The sequence below is a fragment of the Carcharhinus amblyrhynchos genome, unplaced genomic scaffold, assembly GCF_965287045.1.
Source record: "Carcharhinus amblyrhynchos unplaced genomic scaffold, sCarAmb.v2.hapA scaffold_45, whole genome shotgun sequence".
In the NCBI taxonomy this organism is placed as follows: Eukaryota; Metazoa; Chordata; class Chondrichthyes; order Carcharhiniformes; family Carcharhinidae; genus Carcharhinus; species Carcharhinus amblyrhynchos.
Genome location: NW_027649786.1, coordinates 3,144,824 through 3,159,184, shown reverse-complemented (window position 1 = coordinate 3,159,184; position 14,361 = coordinate 3,144,824). Strand labels below are relative to the sequence as shown.

General features: G+C 48.7%; 1 protein-coding gene across 1 annotated transcript; it reads right to left on the bottom strand.

Annotated features, from left to right (window-relative positions):
• Positions 1-6,488: 6,488 nt before the first annotated feature.
• On the bottom strand, positions 6,489-8,563 carry LOC145337276 (uncharacterized). The gene has a single exon (XM_080182066.1). It carries the CDS (start codon positions 8,561-8,563, stop codon positions 7,727-7,729), a length of 837 nt encoding a protein of 278 aa, XP_080038192.1. The 3' UTR covers positions 6,489-7,726.
• Between the last annotated feature and the right edge of the window lie 5,798 nt (positions 8,564-14,361).

Sequence of the window (14,361 nt, the reverse complement as noted above, 5' to 3'; positions counted from 1 at the left end):
ATGCCAACAGCGTGGATGATATAAATATGTCCAAAGCACTTCAGAGAAGGAGGTGGTTTCTTACCTTTCAGGTCTGACCTTTATAAGAGTACGAAGCGACTTGGTCAAAACGTTTAAGATCCTGAGGGAGGGTGTTGACAGCGTAGATGTGGAGAGGATGTTTCCTCTTGTGGGAGAATCTACAACCAGGGGGGTGTCGTCATTTAAGAATGGATAGCACTGCTGCTTCACAGCACCAGGGACTCAAGTTCGATTCCCAGCTTGTCCACACTGTCTGTGTGGAGTTTGCATGTTCTTCCCATGCCTGCGTGGGTTTCTTCTGGGTGCTCCGATTTCCTCCCACATTCTGAAAGATGTGCTGGTTAGGGTGCATTGACCCAAACAGGCACCAAACTATGGCAACTAGGAGAATTTCACATTAACTTCATTACAGTATTAATGTAAGCCTTACTTGCGAGTAATAAATAAACTTCAAGGATTCGCCCGTTTAAGACAGAGATGGAGAGCCAGCGGGAAGAGTCTTTGAATATTTCCGAGGGGGGTGAAATTGGGGGAGGCAGAAATTACAATCAGATAAGTCGTGGGGGGTGGGGGGGAGACTTTTTTCAGTCCAGCCAGCCACAGGAACCGTACTGGTCAGGGGGAGGACTGCAGAAACATCTATTGACCTCAGACAGGATTTTCTAGCGTTGGGCGAAAATCCCACCCAATGATCTGATCACAGAATGTTACAGTACAAAAGATCCCTTCCGCCTATCGAGTCTGCCCCTATACATGAAAGGTCCTGACCTACCTGCTGAATCTCACTTGCCGGCACTTGGCTCATTAGACTTGAATGTTGTGGAGTGCCTAGTAGTCACCCAAGTATTTATGGAGTGAGGAAGCAGGGCTCGAAGGGCAGAATGGTGTACTCCTAATTACTGACCACATAAAAAATAGAATGAACTGAGTTTAAGTTCCTAATTTCATTACCTTTGTAGTTAAGGTGGGGCCAATAGTTTGGTGTAATGGATGGAGAGAACCAAATTTCTTTTTTGAACAGAGGGGAGTACGATAGGATGAGAGAGGAACTGGCGAGTGTTGATTGGGGGAGCGCATTGGAAAGTAGCTCTGCTGAGGAACAGTGGAGGATCTTTTGGAGGGAGTGCAGAGGAGGTTTACTAGGCTGATACCGGAGTTGAGGGGGTTGAGCTATGAGGAGAGGCTGAATAAACTGGGCTTGTACTCGTTAGAGTTTAGAAGAATGAGGGGAGATCTCATTGAGACGTATAAGATGATGAATGGGATGGATAGGATAGAGGTGGAGAGACTCTTCCCGCTTAAAAAAGACAGTAGGACTAGGGGGTACAGCCTCAAGATAAAAGGGGGGCGGTTTAGAACGCAGTTGAGGAGGAACTTCTTCACTCAAAGGGTGGTGAATCTCTGGAATTCTCTGCCCGTTGAAGTGGTGGAGGCTGCCTCACTAAATATTTTTAAGACGCGGGTTGATGGGTTTTTGATAAGAGAGGGGATTAAGGGTTATGGGGAGAAAGCGGGAAAGTGGAACTGAGCAGCGACAGATCAGCCATGATCTTATTGAATGGCGGGGCAGGCTCGAAGGGCCAGATGGCCTACTCCTGCTCCTATTTCTTATGTTCTTATGTTTTTAAGGAGATCTTTCTTGGTGCTCAGCAGAAATTTATTCCGATGGTTAAAAAGGATCATAGGAGGAGAGATAATCAGCCGTGGATAACGAAGGAGGTAAAGGAAAGTGTTAAATTAAAAGTGGATGCGTTTAGAGTAGCTAAGAGTAGTGGGCAAGAAGAGGATTGGGAGAGGTTTAAATATCAACAAAGAATGATGAAGAAGTTGATAAAGAAGGGTAGGATAAACTATGAAGCTGGGCTAGCGCTTAATTTAGAAAAGGATAGCAAGAGTTTTTATAAATATATAAAAAGGAAGAGGCTGACTAGGGTGAACGTTGGACCCTTAGAGGATGAGAGGGGCGACTTAGTGGTAGGGGATGGGGAAATGGCTGAGGCCTTGAATAACTTTTTTGTATCGGTCTTCACAGAGGAGGATGTGAATAATTTGCCGGGTGTTAGCGATGGAAAGATGGTAGGAGTGGAGGGCCTGAATAACATTATTGTTACTAGAGAGGCAGTGCTCGAAAGACTGGAAGGACTGATTGTGGACAAGTCCCCAGGACCAGATGGAATGCATCCAAGGGTTCTGAAAGAAATGGCGGAGGTGATAGTGGATGCCTTGGTGATTATTTTCCAAACGTTGCTGGATTCCGGGGAAGTGCCGGAAGATCGGAAAACGGCTAATGTTACGCCGTTGTTTAAGAAGGGTGGCAGGCAAAAGGCAGGGAATTATAGGCTGGTTAGTTTAACGTCTGTGGTAGGTAAAATGTTAGAATCCATCATCAAGGAGAAAATAGCGAGGCATCTTGAGGAGAGTTGTTTGATAGAGCAGACGCAGCACGGTTTCGTTAAGGGGAAGTCGTGTCTGATGAATTTATTGGAGTTCTATGAGGATGTGTCGAGGGCGGTGGATAGAGGAGAGGCGGTAGATGTGGTGTTTCTTGATTTTCAGAAGGCGTTTGATAAGGTGCCGCACAAGAGGTTATTACAGGTCAGGGGGCATGGAGTTGGGGTAGGGTGTTAGCATGGATAGGGGATTGGTTGTCAAATAGGAGGCAGAGAGTAGGGGTCAATGGGTGCTATTCGGATTGGCGGATGGTGACTAGTGGAGTGCCTCAGGGGTCGGTGCTGGGGCCTCAGCTATTTACCATTTATATAGATGATCTGGAGGAGGGAACCGAGTGTAGGGTGTCGAAATTTGCTGATGACACCAAGATTGGGAAAACGGCAAATTGTGCGGAGGGTGTGGAGATCAGCCAGGATCTTATTGAATGGCAGGGCAGGCTCGAAAGGCTAGATGACCTACTCCTGCTCCTTTTTCTTATGTTCTTATAAATTTCTCCCTGATTTTAGCTCGGTGTTTGAGACTATGTGAATGTGGCTCTGAAAAGAGCCTTTTTTGTGTCATTGTTTAGAGGTTTTCTCCGCTCCCGGTGCCTCTACCGCTTCTTCCCCGCCACCCGCTTCTTCGCCACCGGCCGCTTGGGAGCTTTTCCCCGCTTGGCCTTTCGGGGGCTCTTGGCCGCCGCTCTCTTGACCCGTTTTGCCGCCGCCGCTTTCTTCGGGGCCGCTTTCCTCTTGACACCTCCTTTGGCGCCGTCCTCGGCTTCTCCTTCCTGCCGTCCGCCCTCCTTCTCCTCCCGCTGCTCCGGCTGGACGCAGGCCGAGGAAGTGCCGGCCCCGCTTTCGGCCGGTGGGGAACCCTTGTTGGGCGCGGCGCTGGCGGGCGGCGGGTTGGGCCGGTTGGCACCGCCGCCTTTCTCCGATTCGTAAGCCGAGGCCGAGATGGTTTTCTTCATGGCGGCGCCCAGCTTGGCCCCCTGGCGCTCCTTAGTGGCGGCCACTGCCTCCAGGATCTGCTCGGCCACCGCCGCCGTTGTGCCGCCTCCACCCCCTTTCTGTGGCCGGGAGGCGGCTTTCTTCTTGGCGGCGGCCAGGCCGGTATCGAGAGGAACAGCGGCGGCCGCGGGGACATCCGCTCTGGCGGGGACGCTCTCGGCCATTGCACCGAACTCCCTCACTCAGCGCCCGTCGCCCTCACACGTGTGACCGAGGCGCCGCGGCGACATTTTATATAAGGAGGGAAAGCGGACGGGATGGAGGCAATCTGCCGCTCGGCCCCGCCCACTCTCCCTCATTGGTTCGGACTCGGCACACGGTCACGTGGCCGAGCCCTGTCCCTCATGCTCTCGGCGCCACACCCCGCTGTCAGATGTCACGTGACTTCCGTCCTTGGCCCGCCCATTGCCACCGTGTCCACTCCGCCCCGCCACCAATCAGCGAGCGCGCCTTCTTCGACCGCGGCCTCCCGTTGCCGTTCTCGCTCCGTGTCCTCGTAAGGCCCCGCCTCCTTCTTCTGTATGCTCCGCCCAATTGTCTTAGGTCCCGCCCCACGGTCCCTCCCCTTTGTCCCTGCTCTGCTCCAGCCCCGCCCTCTCCTCTGTAACAACTCAAGAACAGCTTCTTCCCTGCTGATTTTGAATGGATCTACCTCGCATTAAGTTGATCTCTGTCTACACCGTCGCTATGACTGTAACACTACATTATCTCCTTTCCTTCTCTATGAGCGGTATGCTTTGTCTGTATCGCGCGTAAGAAATAATTCTTTTCAGCCTTGGCTGAAGCTTTTATGTAAAAATAACTTTGCTTTGACGCCCATTGTCGCCCTCTCAACAGTTTCTACACTAGCCGGACAAGATTGATAAATTATATAAAAACACAACCAGCCCAAGGGGACTAAAGTTGGCTAAATGCTCAGGAAATCAAGTGTGCAGTTATCGGTCTGCTGCTAACTCTATTGCAGGATGTTCTCAAAGATAAGGGGACCAAAATATTCAGGCTGATAGGAAAATGGCCCGCAGGCGAGGAGGAGCAGGGAGGAGGAAACCCAGAGGCCGGGGCGGCGGCGGCAGCAGCTCGGCCACGGCGTCGGAGCGGATCCTGGAGGCGGTGGGCAGCGGCAAGGCGGGGCGCCGCGGGATCTCCCTGCCCGCCCTCAAGAAGCTGCTGTCGGACCGCGGCTACGACGTGGCGGCCAACAAGTGGCGGCTCCGGCAGGCGGTGCGGAGCCTGGTCAGTAAAGGCTCCCTGGTGCAGACCTCGGGCAGCGGCGCCTCGGGCTCATTCAAACTGCCCGCCCGGGACGAGGCGGCAGCGGCGGCGGCGGAGCGGCCGGCCAGGAAGCCCCGGCAAGAGGGGGCAGGAAACCGAGGGCCAAACTCCGGAGAGGAGCAGCCAAGCCCCCCGCCCCAGGAGCAGCAGCAGCAGGAGGAGCCAGGCCCCGGATCCCGAGGAAACATCCGCCTCGGAGGGAACCAGCCAGGCTTGCTCGAAGATCGCAGGCAATGTCTGAGGGACAGAGGAGAAGGGTCGTAAATCCACATTCAACATTTAAAACATCCCGCACATCAAAAAAGGGTCTTTTGAGAGCCACCAAATATTTCCGAAAGAGCTAAATCTCTCCCTGGGATCGTAAATCCTCATGGAGCAATGGAAAACGGAATTTGAATGAAAAAGGCTTTTCAGAGCCATGAATATATTTAAAAAGCTAAACTTGTGTCTGTGCAAGATGTCTGGTACTGCAGTAAATGGAAATTTCTTTCAAAGTAGCCGAAACGTCCAACATGAGGAGCCAGGGATGTGACTTAATTTATCGTCACATTTAGTTTCCATAAATCAAAGACTCCGACAGGAGATCTCTGCTTCAGAATAAAGGGATGACACTTTAGAACCGAGATAAGGAGGAATTTCTTCAGCCAGAGGATTTGGTGAATCTGTGGAATTCGTTGTCACAGAGAAAACCAGTCACTGAGTGGCTTTAAACAAAGATAAATAGGTTCTTTAATTGGTAAGGGGATCAAAGATTACCGGAAAAGGCGAGAGAATGGGGTTGAGAAGCTTATCAGCCATGATTGAATAGCGGAGCAGATTCAATGGGCCAAAGATCTAATTCTGCTATATCTTATGGTCTTAGGTATTGATATATAGTGAAAAGTATTGTTTCTTGCGCATTATCCAGACAAAGCATATCGTTCATAGGGGAGAATGGAGAGGGTGCAGAATATAGTGTTATGGTCATAGCTAAGGTGTAGAGAAAAAAAATTAATATAAAGCGGGCCCATTCAAGTCTGATGACAGCAGGGAAGAAGCTGCTCTTGAGTCGGTCGGTACGTAATCTGACTTTTGTGTCTTTGTGTGAATGTTTGTGGCGGGAACATTCAACTTTCAAACCCGCTGGGCATTCTCGCCAAGCTTTATTTCAGACTCAGAATATTGGACGATCGGGAGTCGCCCATTCTTGGCCTCAAACCTGCTCCACAAAGGCGATGTCCTGTAAATTAATGAGAGATTGAAGATTTTGGTGGGCAATCGGGGTTGATAATTTTTTTTGCCTCTTCATTGCAACATGGGAGAGGTGAAGCGAGGGATTGGACCGACGCCAGAGTCATGACCCCCTGAGGTTCCTTCTATCGAATCCGCATCGTGCCCTAAATTGTTTGTATTTTAATTTGGGAAGGTATTGAACGTGAAAGTTGTGGGAGCTCCTCATGTCAGAAAGCTGCAGTTGCACAGACCTCATTGGGAAAAGAGAGATATATAACTGCCGATTAGGCAGCTCAATCCCTCAGGGCGAAACGTCTATGTTTCCTTCACACTTAGCAAGAGGACAGGGAGACGAAAACCTTGGACGAGACTGATCCAAGACTGAAATCGATAAGACCCAAGTCCAGAAGTGGAACCGATGCTGTGGGGTCAAAGAGCAACTCCAGGATCTCCTTCAGACCAAGACCTGGGGAAAATGTTTCTTTCAAAATATTTTTTCTTTCAAATAAACACATTATATCAGGAGTTTGGTCTTTTAACTTTAATCTTGTTCCAAATGCAATGTTTTAACAAAAAAAGTTTTATTCAGTAAAGTATCTTCCTTGATCAAAAGACATTCCCAATGCACTTTACAACCATTTTTTAGAATCCTCGTTGCAATTAGGAATTAAGTCAATTTACCTCTGCAAGCTCTCTCAAAGATCGGATTCAATAATCAGGGAGAAATGGTTTAAATGCTGAATGTGGATTTCCGACCCTTCTCCTCTGATTTTTTTTTTGTCACTGTTATGTTGAGGAATACATATTGGTTTGGGCACCAGGGACAATTCGCTTACTCTTCCAAGCAGTTCAGGACTGTCTTTGGTTTGTGAATGTGTGTGTGCGTGAGTGGCGGGATGAGGTGACATTGGGATGTCCTTAAATGTTGGGAGGGCGTCGGCTGTTTTGTTGAACAGGGGTGAAGCCCTGAACTTTCCCTCGCCTGAGCTTTGGTGGGAGTTTCCGTGGGTGACTGAGAGGAGGAGGTGAGACAGGAGAGGACGGGAGATCTGGAAAATCATCCTCTGGGATTCCTCAGTGGGTCAGGTCGGGTAGCTTCACTAGACAGTTAATGTTTCAAATCAGGACTGGGAGAAGTTGGAGAAAGGTTTTTAAAGTTGAATTCATTTCCCGCCGGGTTAAAGGAATAAATCAAATTCCTGGTGAAATTGACCGGGGGCGGAGATTTCGGGAGTTCAGTGGCATTTTGAAGAAAGACGCCCACATCTTATTTGCAGATGGTGAAAGGTGGCGGACTAAATAAAACTTCAATCCCGCCCCAGAATCCCAATAAAGTCCGGTGAGCCGAGTGACTAAATTAGTAATGGAGTGAAATCCCCGATCACACCTCATCAGATCCCTTCCCTCTAACCGGCTTAAATTTAAATGTCTTAAATTTTAAATTAGTGTCACAGGCAGGTTTATATTAAGACTGCAACGAATTTAGTTAAAAACCTGATGAACCAGCTTTATAATAATTATCCCAGGAAAGGGTGACTTTACGTAACAAAAAAAGTGACTTTATTGCAGAAACATCTTTCCGACTAATGTTCCAGCAGAAAATATCTGGCAACTTTTCATAAGTTTCACTCCTTTTACTAAATTCGGTGGCTCTGAAAAGAGCCGTTTTTTTTTGGTTTTCACTTTGGAGCTGGGGGGTTGGAAGGGGAAGTAATTATGTTAATCTTTTTCCACAGGAAAGAGAGAGAGAGGTTGGGGGGGGGGGGAATTTTGTCTCTTTACCGACGGGCGTAGATTCCTCTCTTGAGCCCGAAAGGGGGATATTTCCTCTGGCGCGCCACCGGCTTCTTGGGTTTGGAGGCGAGCGGGCGACGCCGGCGGATGGCACCGGCCGCCGTCTTCCTGCCGCCCCGCAGCGGCTTGTTCTTGCGGTAGGGCCGCGCGACCCCTTTGCCTCTCCGCATGCCGCCCCCCCGGGCGCCTTTGAGCTTGCGGCGGGAGGCGGGCGTTGTCTTCTTCGGCTTGCTAGGCCTTCCTTTGCGCCGGGCGGCGGTGGCTCCTCCCCGAGCCTTCTTGGCGGCGGCCGAGCTCTTTGCCTGCGCCGATTTCTTGGAGGAAGTCGGCGTCGCTTTGGGGGCGCCCGACGGCTTCTTCTTGGGAGCGCTGCCATCGTCTTTAAAAGGCGCGGCAGCCACCCCGGAGAGATTGGCGGCCGCCGCGCTGCCTCCCAGCCCACCTGGGGCCGGGGTGTCGGCTCGAGTCCGGGAGCGGTTGAAGCGGAAGGAGCCCGAGGCTCCCACCCCCGCCGTCTGCACTAGCGAGCCATTCCGGACCAGTTGCTTGACGGTCTGGTTGACCCGCGTGTTGTTGCGGCCCACGTCGTAGCCCTTGGCCGAGAGCGCCTTCTTGAGGGCAGCCAGCGAAATGCCCCGCCGCTCCTTGGTGGCGGCCGCCACCTGCAGGATACGCTGGGTGACAGTGGGGCCCGCCGCCTTCTTGCCGCGCTTGCGCTGCGGGGAAGAGCGAGACACCGAGTTCTGTTTCCTCTTCGTTGCGATCGCTTTTTCCACCGTCATCTCGCCGACATCCTCCACCTTCTGGGCGACGTCAGTCATAGCAAAGGGAGCAGGAAGATAGGGAGAGTGAGGTTGGCAGGTTTGGGCGGGGAGGGGAAGTGGATTGTTAGCGGGTAAGGAAGGGGGTAAGGGTGGGATTCGAAGCGGGCTCCGGGAGAGTGATCGGGTTTTGGTTACAGCTCTTTCAGTTTCAGCCTCAGCTACGAAAGGCGGCTGAGACTGAGGAGGCGCTGGCTCCAGGCGGCCCCTTATATAGGGGCAAGGCGGACGGAGAGGAGACAACTTTCCCCCTGACTCCGCCCCTCCCCCTCACTCGCCCCCACCTCCCACCCGAGCGGATTTGTGTTTCTCCCCTTCCCTCAAACGCCCCCTTCTCGCCCCCTCGGGGCCCGGCCGCCCCCCCGAGCCGCTCCCCCCTCACCCTCAGCTCGCCGGGCAAGCCTGGACACCGCCACCTCCCCGCCCGTTCCCCGGCCAAGCCCTCGCAGGTGCGTCGGGGCGCCCGGGTCACCTGCCCCCGCCGGCCTTTTGCCCCTTCCTGGCGGGCGAAAGGGGTCAATCCTCCCAGGAGGGCGGCCAGTGCGGGTCCCCGCGGCTCGGCGGGGTGCCCGCCGTGGGCTGGGCGGCCAGAAGCCGGGGTCCGGCGGCTGGCTTGGCTCTGAAATCTGCCGGTGAAGGTGGCCGCAGTAGCACAGGTCACCAGCAAAGCGGGACTGCAAGGCGGCAAACTCCATTAAGCCAATGGGATCGCTGGACCAGGTCAATGCCTGGTCCCTGTGTCAATGTAAATGTATCAATGTGAAGTATCTCACCTAGAACATGTTTCTCTGATGTCCTGAGAAGGGTGCAGAAATAAACTGGATAACTCCATAAATGTCAGGTGGATTTTCTTCAAATTGCTATCCATGAACAATTGGTGTTTAATTTAAGTTTTACTGCGCAGAAACAGGTCCATTGCCCATCGCTGGCCATCAAACACCTGTCTATTCTAATCTCATTTTTCACCACTTTATCCGTAGTCTGGTATGCTTCGACGTTTCAAGTGCTTGTCTTTTTTAAATGTTCCCGCCTCTACCAGCTTTTCAGGCAGCGCGTTCCATATTCCCTCAAATTTTTCCCTGAAATTCCCTCTAAATCTCCTGCTCCCCTTACTTTACCTATCTACTCGGAAAGTTTGCTATCTATCTTATCTACCTATCTATAATCCCTGACAATTTCCCCCCTCACCTCACTCAGCCTTTGGAAAGGCAGTAAAAGCAGCATACTCTGTATTTTGTCAGAAATGTTCGGTTATAAACACGAAGGTCAGTTGCACCAAAAATTAAGCCAAAAGAAAAGTATCCGTAAGGAGAGAAAGAAAGAGCTGACGTTTCGAGTCCAGGTGACCCTTTGTCTAAGCTGTTGCACTAACCCGCTCAAAGGCCCGTGCTGGCCTATTTAAACTGTGTCAAATGTGCTTCTATCGAATATTGGACCAGTGAACAATGAGTGAATTTGAAAGATGTGTACACCCGCATGCATGCCCTGATCGGGTCTTCAAATGGAAAACTGGATGGTCTGATTTGATAAAAGCAAATTACTGCGGATGCTGGAAACAAAAGTAGATGTGAAAAATTTCAGCAGGTCTGACAGCATCTGTGGGGAGAAAAACAACTAAGGTTTCGAGTCTGGATGAGCCTTGTCATTGAAACGCTGGCTCTGTTCTGTCTCAAAGATGCAGTCGGACTGGCTGAAATTTTCCAGCATATCCTTTCCTGGTCTGAACTGAAACTCAGCCTGGTCTCCAAGGAGGCTTTTCTTACGCTGTAACACATCACATTTCCAGGTCATTGCATCAACGATTATTACCCGCTTTACGCCACCAGCCTGCTGAGCAGTGGTAACAACCCACCCAGGTGGGTTGATCTTTCTGAGCACGGCTTGTGCCTTGGAATTTTAAAGACAATTTCTAATCGATCTCACAACATTTCAACGATGTTGACGGCACAACGACATTCTCGGCAAGAACGAATAATTTAAAACTAAACCACAACGGTGAAAAATGTGTAAGATGAACATTGAGTGTGTATCATTTGTGCTGTTCCTAATTTTTAAAATCCCACAAGATGAGTACACCAAGGTCTGAGTTCCAGCAAATTCACCGAATACATGGAAAGCAGGGAAACGATAGACTGGATGTGACCATCGGAATCAAATTAAATATTCCCTTTCGAATTTTTCAAGTGGTCAATTAGGGATACGGCTAATTTCCTTTAAGGGATTAAAAAAAACATTTATTTGACTTTAAAAGGCCTCAGGGTGTGGAAGTCGTGTAAAACCGTGCAAACTCAATGTATTTCCCCTTTTTAAATGGCAGTTACGGTGTTCAATTTCAAAATCGCCGTCCAATTCACCGACAGATTCCTTCACAGGTTATCACCAAATTATTAGATCGATATTCCTTTCACGTCTATTTCAACACACTTACACAAAGGACAATATATGTATACAATATATATGAGAAATCCCTTCATATTCCTTCAATCAATGTGCAGAGACACTGAAGAAAGACCTGTTGTTCGCCAAAAATACAGTAATGTTCAAGTGAGATCCTTCTGTGTTTTGAATTTTATGGATTTTTAACATATATATGTTTCGTTATTCGTTCATGGTATGTTGGCATCATTGGTTGGGCCAACATTTATCGTTCATCCCTGAGGATATTTAAGAATCAACCACATCTGTAACTCTGGAGTCACATGTAGGGCAGACCTGGTAAGGGCAGCAGATTTCCTTCCCTAAAGGGACATCAGCGAACCAGATGGGTTTTTAACAACATTCAGTAATGGTTTTATGCCGTTACATTTTTTTAAGCCCAGATTTCTTTGAATTGAATTTAAATTTCACCAACTACCCTGGTGGGATTCGAACCCAGAAGATTATCTGGATTAGTACAACAAAAACAGAAAATGTTAGAAAATCTCAGTAGGTCTCTGTGCAGAGAGAATAGAACCAACGTTTCCAGAGTGGGTGATTCTTGTTCAGATCTCAGGGTTACTCATCCAGTGACAATTTCACCTTGCCAATGCCAGGTAAACGAGTTGAATTCAGAACTGGATTCATTAAAATAATAATTGGGTCAGAATTTTCCAGCTATAACATAGAAACTAGAAGCAGGAGGAGGCCATTCGGCCCGTTGAGCCTGCTCCGCCACTTGTTTTGATCATGGCTGGTCATCAAATTTAATATTCTGAGTCCCTCCCACCCCGGACATTCTCTCTTCCACCTTCTTCCATCGGGAAAAAGATACAAAAGTCTGAGGTCCCGTACCGACCGACTCAAGAACAGCTTCTTCCCTGCTGCTGTCAGACCTTTGAATGGACCTACCCTATATTAAGTTGATCTTTCTTTACACCTTAGCTATGATTGTAGCATTACATCTTGCACCCGTTTCTTTCCTTTTCCCCTATGTATTCTATGAATGGTATGCTTTGTCTGTACTACACGCGCAAGAAACAATACTTCTTACTGTATCGCAATGCATGTGACAATAATAAATCAAATCAAATTGGATGCTTGCGTAAGGGAATGGGAAAGCATATTTATTGCAGTCAACCCTTCAATCCTGAAAAACATACATATGAGTAAATCTCAATGAGAAGCTGGGAGGATCTACAACAAAGTGGGTGGTGATGATCGACAGAAAGGGGGAGGAACATACCAAACTTTGCGTCGATAAACTGAAGAAAAAATTCCTGAGAACCAATTTCAGGTCCTATTTTAACCCAACTTGCCCATCCAGAGCAAGATTTACACAAATCGCCCTTGTACGCCTTGTAGGGGAATGAGTTTTCTGCTTACGTCATCTGCCCCCAGACAGCAACGGACTGGCCACCCGTTTTACGCCCGCCCCCATCTCCGCTCAGGTTACATTTTCCGGTCCCGCCCACCTGCCGAGGGAATGCTCGGGGGCGGGACTGGGAAATTCCACAGACCATTGAAACGTCCCCTGACCTCGGGCTGGAACCTCGCTTATAAGGATGGGCGGGACCGGAAAATCTCTCCTTTAAATCGATGTTTTTGTACTTGTCAGGCGGGCTAGGGCCAATCAAACTACCCCTATCTTCTCCCCCACCTCAGAGGAACTGAATATTGGACGGGGTGGGGGGGAGGGGGGTGCAGCATGAGGCTACGAAGACAAATCGTCTTTTGCATTACCCCAACCACCACCCACAGGACAAACCCCTACTCCATCCAGAGAAATGAAGCATTGGCTATTAATGGGAGATCAACCCAGGCAACAGGAAGGAACAGGACACGCATTGGTCTGAATAGACATGTATCTTTATGGAGCCTCCTGCCCTGCTGTTTAATTAAAGTTAAAGTAAAGTTTATTTATTAGTCACAAGTAGGCTTACATTCATAACGTAATGAATTTACTGTGAAAATCCCCTCCCTAGTCGCCACACTCTGGCACCTGTTTGGGTACACCGAGGGAAAATTTAGCATGGCCAGTTCACGTAACCTGCACATCTTTGGGCTGTGGGCAGAAACCAGAGCACCCGGAGGAAACCCATGCAGACATGGGGAGAACATGCAGACTCTGCATAGACAGTGACCCAAGCCGGGAATCAAACCCAAGTCCCTGGCACTGTGAGGCAGCAGTGAGAACCACTGTGCCACCGTGCTCAGGTTTTCCTTCACAAAGGACATAAGTTTTCCCAAAACAGGAGGCTTTGATGAAATCGGGAATATGGCATCAATGTACATGTTTGAATGAGTTTGATTTGGAATGAAATTCAGATGGCAGCATCTTCAAAAGAGGAGGTGGTTGGCTCTTAAAAAAGCTGTTGTGTGTGTGTGTGTCTGTCTGTCTGACTGTCTGTGTAATGTATTTGTGTGTGTATTTGGATGTGTGTCTGTCTCTGTGAGGGAATGTGTGTGTGTGTGTGGGTGGGTGTGTGTGTGGGTGTGTGTCTGCCTCTGTGTCTGAATGTGGGCGAGAGTTATAATTCAGGTCAGAAACTCCAAAGTGTTTTATGAAGTCTGCCTGAATCATAAGTTTTGCATTTTGAATTTGGCTAGGATAAGCATGAGATGTTTCATGTCAGGTTTGATTCAAGTGATCCACTAGGGAGCTTTTATCAAACAAAGTTCAGTTAAGAATATAGTTAACATGTATAGTAAGAAAATTAGCAAGAACCTTTATCAATTACAAACAAGAAACCAATAATCATAATAATATACAACTCTTAATCAATATATATAAGCTGTCCCAATCAAAACCAAAACCTTACATTGACAAAAGACCCTTTTCACAGGTTTAACACAGCACAGACTAATTCTCACGTGATATTGGGATCAAGGCCATTAGTTGAATTCTGTAGTCAAATGTTCTTGTGATTCCGAACAGTTTGAAGACAAGACAGCTTCCCAAAACACCTGAGACTCTGATGCAGCCCCCAACAACAACAGGTTTTCACCCTTCAAGAAAATAAGATCTTGTTTTCAGCTAACCAACAGAATTTTCAAAACAACAGGGACACTTCTTTTCAGCTTGCTGTTCCTCCTAAAATTAAAAACTCAAACCTGCAGCTCCAAACTGAAACTGAAAATGAAATCCCTGTTACCTGACCTGCCCACAGTTTTTTCATCTCCCAACAATAACATCTGACCTAAGGCTGTGAGCATGAATTTAAAAAAACTCTTAAAAGTACACTAACATCACTGTGAGTGTGTGTATGAGAGAGTTTGTATGATTCTGTGTGTTTGTCTGTGTGAGAGAGTATGCAAGTGTGATTGCGTGGGAGTGTGAGTTTGTGTGTGCAAAAGTATGTGAGTGTGATTGTGAATGAGTT